The sequence below is a fragment of the Scleropages formosus genome, chromosome 22 (genome assembly GCF_900964775.1).
Source record: "Scleropages formosus chromosome 22, fSclFor1.1, whole genome shotgun sequence".
NCBI lineage: Eukaryota > Metazoa > Chordata > Actinopteri > Osteoglossiformes > Osteoglossidae > Scleropages > Scleropages formosus.
Window position 1 is genome coordinate 14,078,408 of NC_041827.1, and position 13,070 is coordinate 14,091,477.

At 39.2% G+C, this 13,070-nt stretch overlaps 2 protein-coding genes across 6 annotated transcripts; both read right to left on the reverse strand.

Moving 5' to 3' along the window:
• Positions 1 to 1,388: 1,388 nt before the first annotated feature.
• On the reverse strand, positions 1,389 to 3,254 carry prr13 (proline rich 13). Its single transcript, XM_018742347.2, has 4 exons — positions 3,167 to 3,254; positions 2,911 to 2,942; positions 2,075 to 2,466; positions 1,389 to 1,720 (listed from the first exon to the last, which is right to left on the reverse strand). Exons 2-4 carry the CDS (start codon positions 2,924 to 2,926, stop codon positions 1,682 to 1,684), a joined length of 447 nt encoding a protein of 148 aa, XP_018597863.1. The 5' UTR covers positions 2,927 to 2,942; positions 3,167 to 3,254; the 3' UTR covers positions 1,389 to 1,681.
• Positions 3,255 to 3,698: 444 nt separating this feature from the next.
• On the reverse strand, positions 3,699 to 12,931 carry LOC108928424 (bone morphogenetic protein receptor type-2-like). Of its 5 annotated transcripts, none has more exons than XM_018742344.2 (12): positions 12,798 to 12,931; positions 11,559 to 11,602; positions 10,696 to 10,878; positions 10,453 to 10,608; positions 9,510 to 9,611; positions 8,424 to 8,524; positions 7,567 to 7,788; positions 6,331 to 6,445; positions 5,975 to 6,132; positions 5,595 to 5,751; positions 4,937 to 5,073; positions 3,699 to 4,772 (listed from the first exon to the last, which is right to left on the reverse strand). In XM_018742344.2, the coding sequence occupies exons 2-12, from the start codon at positions 11,593 to 11,595 to the stop codon at positions 4,653 to 4,655; spliced, it is 1,488 nt and encodes a 495-aa protein (XP_018597860.2). In that variant the 5' UTR covers positions 11,596 to 11,602; positions 12,798 to 12,931; the 3' UTR covers positions 3,699 to 4,652. The 5 variants fall into 5 exon arrangements, with proteins under 5 accessions (XP_018597860.2, XP_018597859.2, XP_018597862.1 ...); XM_018742343.2 differs by having other exon boundaries at positions 11,559 to 11,716; XM_018742346.2 differs by lacking the exon at positions 11,559 to 11,602 and having other exon boundaries at positions 10,696 to 10,860; positions 12,798 to 12,929.
• Between the last annotated feature and the right edge of the window lie 139 nt (positions 12,932 to 13,070).

The following is a 13,070-nucleotide window of genomic DNA, read 5'->3' on the forward strand; positions in this document are numbered from 1 at the left end:
TTTTAATTCACCCATTACTCAATTTACTGTATCAATTCTGACTTAGCGCTTTGATCTAAGGATACTACACTAGTAACAGTGGGGCTTTAGAACAAACACCATTCGGAGAGTAAGACAACCTTTTACACTACCGGTTATGATGTCATTGTGTTCATACCTCCTCCTTGGCTATTCTCTGACTGAAATATGATCTGTTTTCTTTTGGCCAGTACAGTGAGTAAGCAGATTTATGCCAAGGGTCGTGTAAGGTTCTCATTGAAGTTGTGCAGTGTTCCTTGCTGTATGAACACTAACATTTTCTGCATTACATATGAAAGCACTGAAGATGTTGCCAGGATTATTTGTGTAAGGCAGTAATCCCTCTTTGTACATTATTTATTTTTACAACATGTAGGTCCTTTACATACTGTATACCTAAAATTGTTAGACATGTAAACATTTAATTGTTTTTTTTTTTTTTTTTCCCTGTTCCTTGCTGCGTTTCCTTCACCACAGCTATTATTTTCACACAACTAGTTAGCTTTTGTTTGGAAAACATCTCTTCCATTCTTTTAATATGTTGTCATAAAACTTTAATGGGAACTGATGTGTTTTTCTTTTTTCACACTCACTTTCATTAACCACTCTTCCAAGTCAGGGTGGCAGCAGTATAGAGCGTACACTAAAAGCCTAGGGTGAAAAGGCAAGCCAGGGAGCCAAGGCACACATACACACATTACCTTACACAGTATGGGCAATTTAAAATCACCTGACATGTCATTTGTTATAGACATTATCAGAATTACATGAGTAAAACAGATCTGAAAGAGACAAACACTTGGAGTTCAGTTCAAAAGAATATTAAAAGTTTTAAATGGCCTTCCCAAACAAAGGAACTGACTGTGCTCTATCAGTTGTTAGTTGAAGCAGCATCTTCAAACTGATATTTTAATTTCCTCATGTCAAATTAGAATTGTATATGTAATCACTTTATCAGTTACTATTTGCTGAAAGTAATGACCATTTTTACAAATAGCACATTAATTGATTTTACTGGAGCTTATATTTTTCAGTAAACAATCAAATATGTAGTGCATCTTGCTGACAAGATAAAAAGTACATGCAAAACAAATTTCAGTGAATTTCATATAAAGAGTAAAGATTTAGTTTCCATGTCATTTCATCTAATTCCCACACAGGGAATAACTAAATATTTAACTGGAAATGTATTCAAAATGTTACTGTATAGGTATAAAAATAAAATGCATTCTTGTGGTCCCTGCAATAGTGTTAAACTGGTTTACTTAATATCTTAATTATAACAGATAAACACTTAAATACTTCTAAACATATATTTAGTAATCTTATCTATAATTTATATTCACTTTCTTACAAAATATAAAATTAATAGGTCATATTGGCCAGAACATCATAAACAATAGCATAAAAGTGAAATAATAGGTAACCAAAACATCTAGTGGAACCATACTGTGTATTTATGTTACAAGGCAGAAGACAGAAAATGATATAAATATATTTAATGCCAAGGAAAATATCTGGATATATCATCCCTGCATAACATGATCTGGAAATTAATTTCCTTTACATTAATTTCTCATGCATCGTATGTTAACTTCCAAAGAACACAATGACAGGCAGTTGCACTTGTGTTTCTTTACATGTTCTTTTCTTGTCAGTTACATTAGTCGGAATCACTGCTGCTGCTGCTGCTAGATGAATGCTGAGAAGAGTAAAATAAACAGGTGTCAAAACAACTGAATACAGCTCCTAAAAATTCACAGATAACATACAAGGTTACTGTATATGTGTATTTGCTCACAAAACTTTCCAGAAGTGAGTTACATGTAGAACTTTTACTGTCTAGAAATAATTTTAAATCCTGACCATGGGCTAAACAATGTTTTTGTATAAGCTTCATTAATCAGTAAACCCACATTGATTTGACAACACAAAGAAATCTGTTGCAAGTGAGTCAGATCTGACACAGTATTTGTCATTATAACATTATTATCAGTTTAACTCAAAGTCCAGATTGCAATCTTTGTGGTATTTATGCTCTAGGTACGTAACCTACCTTTCCATGTTTATGGTGTTTGTGGGCTTTCTTCAACTTCTTCTTCATCTTCTTATTCATTTTATGCCCAGCCACCACAGTCCCAGCACCTGCCATTCCAGCAACCATAGGGTGATAACCCCCTGGCTGAGGATACTGGGCGGGATGAAAACCTCCAGACATATTGGTTCCAGGGAAACCAGGGGCACCAGGACCCATGGGGTAAGGTTGCTGTCCTGGCACTGGGCAAGGCATGACACCAGGTGGAACCGCTGGATTCATACCAGGGGGGTAAAGAGGATTATGGCCGGGGGGAAAGGGTGGGTTCTGCCCAGGAGGATAGGCTGGGTTGTGTCCAGGAGGGAAAGCTGGGTTGGGGGCTGCTGGTGCAGTGGGATAGCCCATTGGAGGTCCTGGAAATAGTTTGGATTATTGCAACAATAAATCATCACCATTAATTAAATAATTAATTTAGACTTTATTACTGACAACACTCAAAGTCAATGTTTCCCTATAAATTTAAACACAAGACAAATGCTATACTGAGTACTTTTAATGTCCAGGACAAGTCTGAACAGTATGAGTGTCTAAAAAATAAAAAATGTAAAAAAATGGTGCATTATTGATTAATATTTAACTTAGAAGAACAGTCAGTCAGGGCGTCTGCTCAGACACACCCAGCAGTTCTGTTTACTAAGATAATTTACATTCCGCCACACAACAAAAAAAACTCCTGGACTTCAGTCAGTCTTTGCTAGTTGGCCATAACCCGTTCATGTCTGGTCGTGCCACCAGAAAATGTTAAAAGGATCGTTTAAATGCTGAATTATAACGTACAAACGTCACAGATATATTACCTTGGTTAGGCCACATGATCACTCAAACGGACCTGGTGGAAGAGAAACATGATGATAGAATTACGTACTTCAGTTAATTAATAGAAACTTCGCATAAACTACGACACACAGCCGCCCTTAGTTTTATTATTTTGCAAGTTACCAAAGCGCACTTCGACAATGAAAAAAGCAAATAACGGAATGTGCCAATGTCTCTTATAGAAAAAGATAAAAACATCGTAACGTTTAATGCGACACAAAATTTGAGAGCTCTTACCTGAACTGTATCACACACCCTTCATGCAGGTTATGCTGTTGTGCGCAGACGCAAATGCTTCGATTCTTTTTTCCGCATGTGGCGATTAAACCCCGCCCTTCTGTGACGTCACTGAATCGGAAGTGGCCTGCGAATCATTTTCCCAGAATTCTGTGTGCTTTAGAAATTAGTGTTTTCCAGTGTATTTCCCTGCCAGTATACCTTCCCTCGAGTTGCTTCATTGTTTCAGTTACGTATTCAGAACATATCCAAAATATTTTACAAAATGAATAAAGAAAATTCTGCCAGACAACATTGTCTCTGCTGCAGATGTAGAAGGACAAACTATAATGCAGCATACAGACAAGAGGAGTGTTTTTGGAGTAACTTGAACAAAGTACTTTCTGTATTTTGATTGATATCAGTAAAGAAGAGCTTCCCCTAAATAACCCGAAAAAGTCAAAACCGATTTGGTAAATTCAGTATTTCCTGGGTATTTTTTAAATCACACAACAACTTAGTAAAGCCAACGATACAAGCAAATGAAGCGTTCTTTCAGTGGTTCAGCATACATGATTTTTATTATACAAAGTTTGTATAAATATAGCCAGTGCTGAGGTAAAAATTCATAAAATAAAAATACCTAATAGCTCAAGTTAAGAGGCAAACAAGAGTCATCTCCTGTGCTTTTCCACTACAAATGTCCAGGTGTTCAGTATATAGTACCAAATAGACAGACGTACATGTAAGAATATGTCCAAATCAATACAGTTAAAGTGTTCACAAGGGATGCATTTGCTTGGTTGTCTTCCTTCAACCTGGAGACAAAACTGAATAATTTTCAATGACTAAACTGTGACAAAAACGAGTAAAAACAAATTCAGAGAATATATTGTTACTGTATAATGACACAATTGTGTGCTGTAACTTGATTTGATGTAATATTATATATTGTTGCTAACACTGATTTAGAGGAATGCAAATGTAGTGTTTTGGACTCATGTAGTTTTCATATCAATGGGAACTTTTTTTAAAGTTACAAATTGTGTGTAATAGGCATTCGGTGAAACTGGTAAGAGTGCCTCCTTTGAAAAGTGTTCCTTTAAAATGCTTTTCACTTTAAGGGTTTTACCGTAAACAAAAAGCATTTGTCCCCCCATTTTCACCACCTGCTTGTCCTATCTAGGGTTGTGGTTGTCCAGAGTCTATCCTGGACATCACCAGTGCAGTTACTGTACGTTACTTTTAAAAACGTTATACTGTATAAAACACAGTACATTTCAAGTTAGTTATAAAAATTACTGTTTTTTTTTTCTCAAATTAAACATAAAGCTAAGATACATAAGGACTTGCCGAGACTCAAGAATTCCAGGATCTCATCATATAGGAATCCGGTGGAAAAAAAAAGTGACTGGAGAAAATAGATTTTTCACTCATATATGTTTCCATTGAAAGGTACTGATAGCTAAAGTACTCACATGTACTCATATGTGCCACAAGATATAAGTCACTGAAGACAATTTAGTGAAAGGGCAGTTATTCTATCAGCAGCGCACTGTGCCGTCAAACGAGCCTCTGGATCGTGATCCCAGCAGTCTTCCAGAGTGTCCTTCATATCAGAGAATACCTGACAAAGACTTCAAAATCACTATACATATAGTGGAGTTAATGCAAACAACGCACATCTTTACATCTGGTAATCATTTAAATGATAAATAATAAATTAAATTTCATAGTGTGGACATTGCAGCTTTACACTAACTCTAAAGTAGGAATTTTTGTTTCACGTACCTGGGAGAATCGTTCCCACTCCTTGGGCAACAGGGGGCGCTCTCTCTTTTCAGACACAAAGAGCAGGAGGTCATTGAGTGAGGGATTGGGGCCCAGCTCTGCTTCATATGGCAAATGATGCTCTGGCACAGGGCTTCCTACAGTTTGGAGGCAAGGGATCTTTCTAAGGCCAGCAGAAGCAAGCCAATGTCACTTAGAGTCCTTTGCATTATTGTATTCCGTTATTGGATATTTTCGTGAAATTGTAAACACAGCACAGCAAAGGTGGGTATTGATACAATTTGTGCATTTGGCAGTATAACTCAGAGTAAACAAAAGAGCAATGGACAACCAAGGGAAAGTTTTACAGACCAACACACGATTATCAATTAACCATTTGAAATATACATTAAATTGGGAAAGACATTTGTAAGTAACTATATTTTTGCTTACTGTATTTTTGAGTATAAATTGACCTCAGTGATGTTGCTCCCAGACCTTGTAAAAACATTCACCTTGTGATGGTGAATTTTGAAAGTCTAGGTTGTGCTTGGGTGAGGATTGTTAAACTAAGCCTATTAGTAGCAAAGGAAAATCTAGATAAAGTTTAAAAAAGAACTTAGAAATAAAACACCATGCTGGAAACCAAATGGTACCAACCACACGCTGTGATGCTCACCTCTGTAGAGGTCTGAGCATCGTCTCCAGAGCTCCCAAAGTAGCAGGCCCAGGCTGTACACATCTCCTTGCATGAGGCCTCTGCCACTTTGCAAGTTCACATAACCCTCCAGGATCTCCGGGGACATGTAGCGCAGGGTTCCTACGTGAGCCCGTGACTAATGAAAGGGAGCATGAGAAAAATGAGTAATCCCTCACAACAAAGCGAAAAAGAGCCTCTTCTCCCTGGTCCTTTTCATCATCAAAATTTCTACGGAAAGTCTAATTACATGCTTTGTTAGCATTTATTATAGGCAGTCTGTGATCATATGGTGCTCTTGACATAAAGTAAATATGTTCTGCGATATGCACTGGGCATGTGTTACTAGGATAAAAGTCCACCTGAGCCGTTTCTTGAGGTTTATGCCACCTGGGTTGTTCAGAACATGAGCGCAGAACAGTGGAGCACCCAAAATCACATAGCGCACAGGAGCCGTCTGATCGAACCAGCACATTGCTGCTGCTCAGGTCACAGTGAGCAACAGGTGGCTTGTGTACACCTGACCCAGGCACAGAAACACACATACACAGGGGTGAGAATTAGTACCTGGTCCAATGCTAACACGACACATCAACAGGCATTGACGTAACACATGAACCATAGCAATTACCATGCAGAAATGTTTTTTTAATATGATACCACATAAAGACAAGTTGTTGTTTTCCTGAATAATGATGGCTTTTTTTGCATTTCTCACCATTTCTGTACAAGTCGGAATGAAGAAAGGCCAGTCCCTGGGTTAAAAACTGGGCCAGTTTCAAAGACGATCTCCAGTCACTGGTGTGCAAGGACAGAAAGTTTTTCAAAGAACCCTGAAGTTAAAAGAAATGTCCAGATTATAATTTACATTTACATGGCTGAAACATTATGGTAAAAAAGACATTTACAGCATAAATGTAGTTCTTATGAAATATTGTTTTGCTTTTATGTTGGCTTAAAGATATTTCTTTCAAAGAAAAGTACAAAAGTAAAGCAAAAAAACATCTAATTTATCTAACCTGATGTTATGATAACCTACAATGTAAAGAGAGACTTCTCCAAGAAATGTACTAATGTGTAAACTATTTCTTGAAGACTATCCAGAAGCATGAAAGCCTCCTTGAAAACAGTATCAGATGATGTAGTTGACAAACGTATTGCAAAAAAGCTACAGGCTAAACCTTAAGAGAGAAATTTCTTTTCTAAGTTGAGAAATATCACCCCTTCATTAAATAAACCCACATAACAGTGAAAGATTAACCTTGATAACTATTTGTAACAATTCATCCAAGAGGTTTTCTAATAAGAAATGTAAACGCTTATTTTAAAATGAATCATAACAAAAGTGTATGTATTGAAACAAATGTAATGTATTAAAAACATTTACATTACATTTACTCACTTAGCAGACGCTTTTCTCCAAAGCAACTCGCAATGGATTCAATGTAGTGTTACCAGCCCACACACCTTATTCACCGTGGTGACTTACACTGCTAGATACACTACTTACACTGGGTCACTCATCCATACATCCGTGAAACACACTCTCTCATTGTCACTCACACACCATGGGGGAACCTGAACAGCATGTCTTTGGACTGCGGGAGGAAACCAGAGCACCCAGAGGAAACCCACGCAGACACGGGGAGAACATGCAAACTCCACACAGACTGAGCAGGGGTCGAACCCACGTTCTCTCGCACCACTATTTACAAATTTACAATTTACAGCAAATCCATAAACAATGTTGACATTAATAGCTATTAATCGTTGATCCACATCTAAACTTCACTGTATTGTATAAAATTCTATATAAATGTAACTAATTGCATATATAGTATACAGTATATAGCTATATATACGGTATATGCAATTTGGTTGTCATAAACTCTGGTTTTGAAATCAGAACCACAAAGAAATACTGACTTTTTGGAAAAGGTAAAATAATACGCACATGTTCAGCCAGCTCCAGCACTAGTACCCTTTCTCCTCCTCTCAGCTCCCTTCCTGCCCCTAAGTACTGCACCAGGCTGGAGTGCTCCATGAGGGGCAGTTCGAAGACCTTTCTCTCATGTATGAATTTTTGTGCGTGTGCAGCAGGGAAGGCTTTCACTGCCACCGGAGTCCCGTCCAAGCAGGCCTGCCACACAGAGGCAAAGCTCCCTTGGCCCAGCAGCTGGAAAACAGGCACGAGGCACAGTGTAGGCAGGCCACACACACACACACACACACACACGTTCCGTGGAATCCTTTTTGTTTTGTTTGTAGTGAAGGCCACAGCGTCGACAACAATCCAGAACTTTTACATCGGATGACATTGTGATGGCTGACTACTGCAGATCCTGTTTTTGGTCGTGAACAGTGTATTTGTGGGTTTGTGATCCTCAAAAAAACACAAGTGATTTATTATATGTAATAAATAACAAAAATATTGTAAAATAAATAAAATAGATTTGTAATATTTAGTACATAATATCAGTTTCTGTTTAAATTCTAATTCACAGAACCTAGTGACAAGGCAAACTGTATCAAACACCTGAACATATATTTTGCAAACCCCAGCAATAAGTATTGGGATATCTTGTTTGAAATACCCTTTTTTTGAAATACAAAAATACAAATTACAAACCGCAGCACCATGTACACATGCATAATAGATTAACATAAAAACACATGACTCAGAAGAGTGTTTATTGTTCTGGTTACTGAAAGAGAAAATGCAGACTTCCTGATTTTAAAAAACGTGGCTCTGCATAAATCGGTAATATTGTACGGAAGGAGAAAAACATAAATAACAAGCAAAGATTTTACCTCTTGTATTTCCAGATTAGTGAGGTCAAGGTCAGACGTTTCTATTCGGTCACATGAGCACGGTGATGTCATTGACTTTCCATGTGAAGAAGGCTTCTTCTCTATAAGAACAGAACCCCACATCAATTAAAGATGTTTCATCAATGTGCACTGGCATTTTTTATCAGGAGGCTGGGCACTGACACTAAAAGTTATCTTTCAGGGTGGTGAGAAAGGAAATGAAGGAATGGGTGATGGGAAGGGGGGTTCAAGTTGTTCCAGGAACTGCCAAGGTCACACAAGAGAAAGCAACTATAAGGGAGGGCACAAATGCAGCTGGCCTGTCTGTGAACAGCTTCATATCTTATTGCCCTTTAAATGTCTCCACAAAACATAAAAAATGACAAAAAAAAAGAAAAAAAATACACACAAAAATTTTGAAGAAAATAGACATTTCCCAATCTAGTCTGTGTGATGATCTTCAGTGACAAAGTCACTGTTTAAGAAAATCACACCCAGCATCAAGGAGAAATAAATTTCTCTTTTGAAATCACTTCTCTGATCTGGATAAATGTGTACTACGTTGTCTGTTAAAAAAATTAAAACACTATGCATCTACTTATTTAATGTATGCTATATTATACTGTGGTGGGAAACAAATTGACTGTACTCTAGAATCATATGTCTGCATCTTAATCACTCTGTGTGTTGGTATAATGTACTGTTCTATTGTTTTCTGGAAGAAATCATCAAGGAAATAAATAAATGTAAAATTTGTGTGCCTTGATATTGCTGATGTGCTAAGTCCCTGCACACAGGGATCTGCTTTACAAGTCACTACACTGGTAGTGAATATAGTTTGCAGGCACATTTTTGTAGTTATTCCTGATCCAAAATGGTCTAAATAAAACAAAAAAAAAGAATGCAACCTTATGGTTATAGTTTTCTGTCCTAAATTGGTGTGCTAGTTGGTGCTCAGTCCCCTCCTGTGCAATTCTCATTGAATGTTAGGGCAATCTCCAGTTTTATGAGCCATTTACTCTCCAACTGAATTGCATTCATGTGGAAAGATAAGAAATATGGTGAGTATTTTGGGAGGATTCTTACTGGGGTCTTTGAAAAGTTGTCTCCATTGAGCTGCTACATAAAGCACTGCCACCAAAAGCAAAGTCCCCAAGGCTATGGCTGCCATGCCGAGCCTCCAGAGATCTGAAAAAGCATTGATATTCATGTATGCATCAGTTCTGTCTAAGTTCAACACTCATCCACAGGAAAAGAATGCTGCTGAAACTCACACCGTTTACATTATAAAATGTGTCCATCTCTACCTTGTCCATTATTCCCCTCTACCTTCATTCTTTTCTCACTCAACTTTTCACTTTGACACCATCCAGTTACTCTTCCTGCTGCCGCTATCCATCTCCACCCCAAACGTTTGTAACGGACTCTGCAGCAACACAGCCATTTTACTTTACAGCTGTCCACTTGTTCTTTACCCTAAAAAGCTTTTGCCAAAGTCCACTTATGGTAGCATAAGAATGTTTAAGGACTTAAAGCAACTTGGCTGGGACCTGATAAGAGGCTGATTTTGGAGGAGGTGTGGAGTGGAAGGGACCCCAGGTACCTGGCTTTGTGTCCAAGGTTAGACTCACAAAAGAGCCGATGAGTGATGAGTGTAGAGGGGAGTAGAAGCATGGAGGTGGACAGGCATGATAAGAGGAAAAAAATTCCAAAATGAAAAATATCCTTTGGTTGGTTTCATTGAACTAGGAATACATGTAACAATATCTATTTAAATTGTTGTTTTTATATTGTATATGTTGTTACACTGTATATTCTCAATAAATCTCATTCTAAATTAATGAACATTGAAATCTGTTTTGAAAACACAGAGACACACAGGTCCAAATAAAAAATAGTAAAATAAGAAAAATTGCACAATGTCAACTTTCACACATATTACATTTCAACGTAAGGAAGACTCCAAGATTTTTCAAGTCAGACATACAGACCCTATGTCTAGGTCAAGAGAAGAGAAAGGCCATACTACCCAGAGAGGATGAGCGTTGTGACTCTTCGCTTTGTGGCATCCATGTCATGTTGGCATTGCATAAATCCGAGCTGCACACACACTTGGTGTAGTTGTCCATGTGCTTTGAGGCAGAACAGGATGGCTCTGGGCACTGCACGTTCATCATACCACATCCTGAAACACATTATCAGAAAACACCCACAGGAGTGCACCCAACGCTCCCAGTCCATGTGGCCCCCTGTTCCTTCTAAGTCCCCTTACCGAGCAGGTCTGGCCTGGGTTGTCCACCGTCCAACTTGAAAAAGCCCATGCAGCAGTCAGTGTAAGCACAGAGCTGTACCGTTCCGTTCACATGGCCTGCTCGTCGCACCTTCGGGACCTCGCTGGGTCGGGCTAAGAACTCACACCTTCGTCCTTTGGACGTAGCTGGAGTAGCCACACAGGCTGGAAAATAATTTAAGGGTGAATGACAGAACCCAGAGGGGGGCGCGGTGGCGCAGTGGATTGGACCGGGTCCTGCTCTCCAGTGGGTCTGGGGTTCGAGTCCCGCTTGGGGTGCCTTGCAATGGACTGGCGTCCCGTCCTGGGTGTGTCCCCTCCCCCTCCAGCCTTACGCCCTGAGTTGCCGGGTTAGGCTCCGGTTCCCCGCGACCCCGTATGGGACAAGCGGTTCAGAAAGTGTGTGTGTGTGTGTGTGTGTGTGTGTGTGTGTGTGTGTGTGTGTGTGTGTGTGACAGAACCCATCCTGGGAGTGTCCTCTCCCCCTCCAGCTTTGCGCCCTGTGTTTCCGGGTTTGGTTCCGGTTCGCGGCGACCCAGCTTGGGACAAGCAGTTTCGGACGATGCGTGTGTGCACGGAGGTTCTTGGTTTCGGCTCCGTTGTGGTGGAATGACCCCCCCACACACACTCATAACTGCTGAAACTCTGTCTACATTCAAGAAGAGTCTGAAAACTCACCTTTTCCGGACTCATTTCGCCCAAGATCTCTGTTTTTACGGTCACTGGGAGTCAATATCAACTTAAGAGCGAATTGGTACTTGAAAACAACAACATGCCTTGTACTATTCTAATACATTAGCAATTATTGCATCCTCAGCAGAAAAGCAAGTTAAAACAAGACTCACCAAAAAGGGAAAAAGACAGCCAGAAATTCATGGTCATTTAGGCTCTGAGAAGATGGTTGTAGAAAGAGCCGGGAATTTATTCAAGTGTGGGAAACTCCCCCGACACACACACACACGCACAGAGAGAGAGAGGGGGGTGGACCAAAGAGCTGATGAATCTGGCAAAAAATGGTTAAGTTCAATGACACACAACAGGGCTTCTTGAAATTCAGTTTATCACAGCTTTTGCTCCAAAGTAACATACAATGATTACTGTATCATATTCATTTGAGACCTTTGTACAGCTGTGAATACAGTACATTTTACTCATTTAGCTGATGCTTTTCTCCAAAGCACTTTATAATGTTAAGGTTACAATTACTTACCCATTTATACAGCCAGGTAATTTTACTGGAGCAATTTAGGGTAAGTACCTTGCTCAAGGGTACTACAGCAGGAGGTGAGGCTTGAACCTGTGGGTCCAAAAGCACTTGCTCTAACCACTATGGTGCCAGCAGTCCCTACCAGCTATCCGTACACTAAGCTCCTTACAATTATCTATCCGTTCACAGAACAGGCATTCTTTCGACTGTGCGAAGGAACCAACATTCCGACAGGAGGAGAACAGACAAACTTCATAAAGGCTGGGCAGCAATCGAACCCAAATCCAACCGCAAAGTCCAGGTGCTGTAAGGTACTAGCATTGTCTGCTGTGCCACACAAAATTCTCATTAATAATATTCAGTTTTTTTATGCTTGAAATGCTGCAGATTTTGCACATTTGACACGTGCATTATAATATACAGACTAATGTAGAGAGTTGAACTTATTCTGATAATGTATCCCTAAAGTTAAAATTGTAAAGTGTTCAAAGGACCATTCCAGGATGGTTACTACATTTTGCAGGTTATTAAAAAAAAAATTTTTAAAAAATCACAAATTGTTCCTCAGTGTACCCTAAGTGTTATGAAGTAAAATTGAGAATTAAGGACCAAACCACTGCTTCTTTGTGAAATACAAGTTAACCTTCCAGTGCTGGGAAGCTGAGGACACTAACTGGCCTTGTGGTAAAGAGTTAAAATCCCCTGTCTTTAACACAAAGAGAACAAGAAATCAGCTCCAGCCAAACATATCAGATTTGACCTTTAAAACACCACTCATCCATTCTCTTTAAAATACAGTGTAATAGAGGTCTACTCCACTAACAAAGAAAATTTAGAAAAGACAATTCAATAATCAGTGTAAAAAAGAAGAGCTCACCTGCTCACAGCGGCACAATTTACCTCCACTCATCACACAGCAATAAGTTTCGCTGTCAACCAACTCCTGGTGCTATCATTGGTATGGCCCACATGAAAGCCAGAAAAAAAATGCCAAGAGATAAGCACCTGCACTGAGGGAGTGTGGAAAAAGTTGGAGTTTCTATTCTGCTTTCTAAAGAAACCTTGAAACCTTTTCTCGCTGAAAAAAAAAAACTTGCTTATCACAATCCACCACTCATCTCAGAGTTTGATCTCATTCAGTCATGTATAG

Bases quoted from the DNA above. Each gene is read 5' to 3' on its own strand.
- prr13 (XM_018742347.2), bottom strand. The intron at 1,721-2,074 runs GTAGGTTACGTA...TACTCTTCTCAG, and splicing joins AACACCATAAACATGGAAAG to CATTCATCTAGCAGCAGCAG.
- LOC108928424 (XM_018742344.2), bottom strand. From the start codon at position 11,595: ATGACCATGAATTTCTGGCTGTCTTTTTCCCTTTTTG. The intron at 9,612-10,452 runs GTAGTATGGCCT...ATGCTTTTTCAG, and splicing joins ACAACGCTCATCCTCTCTGG to ATCTCTGGAGGCTCGGCATG. The intron at 7,789-8,423 runs GTAAAATCTTTG...CCTGTTTTCCAG, and splicing joins CTAATCTGGAAATACAAGAG to CTGCTGGGCCAAGGGAGCTT.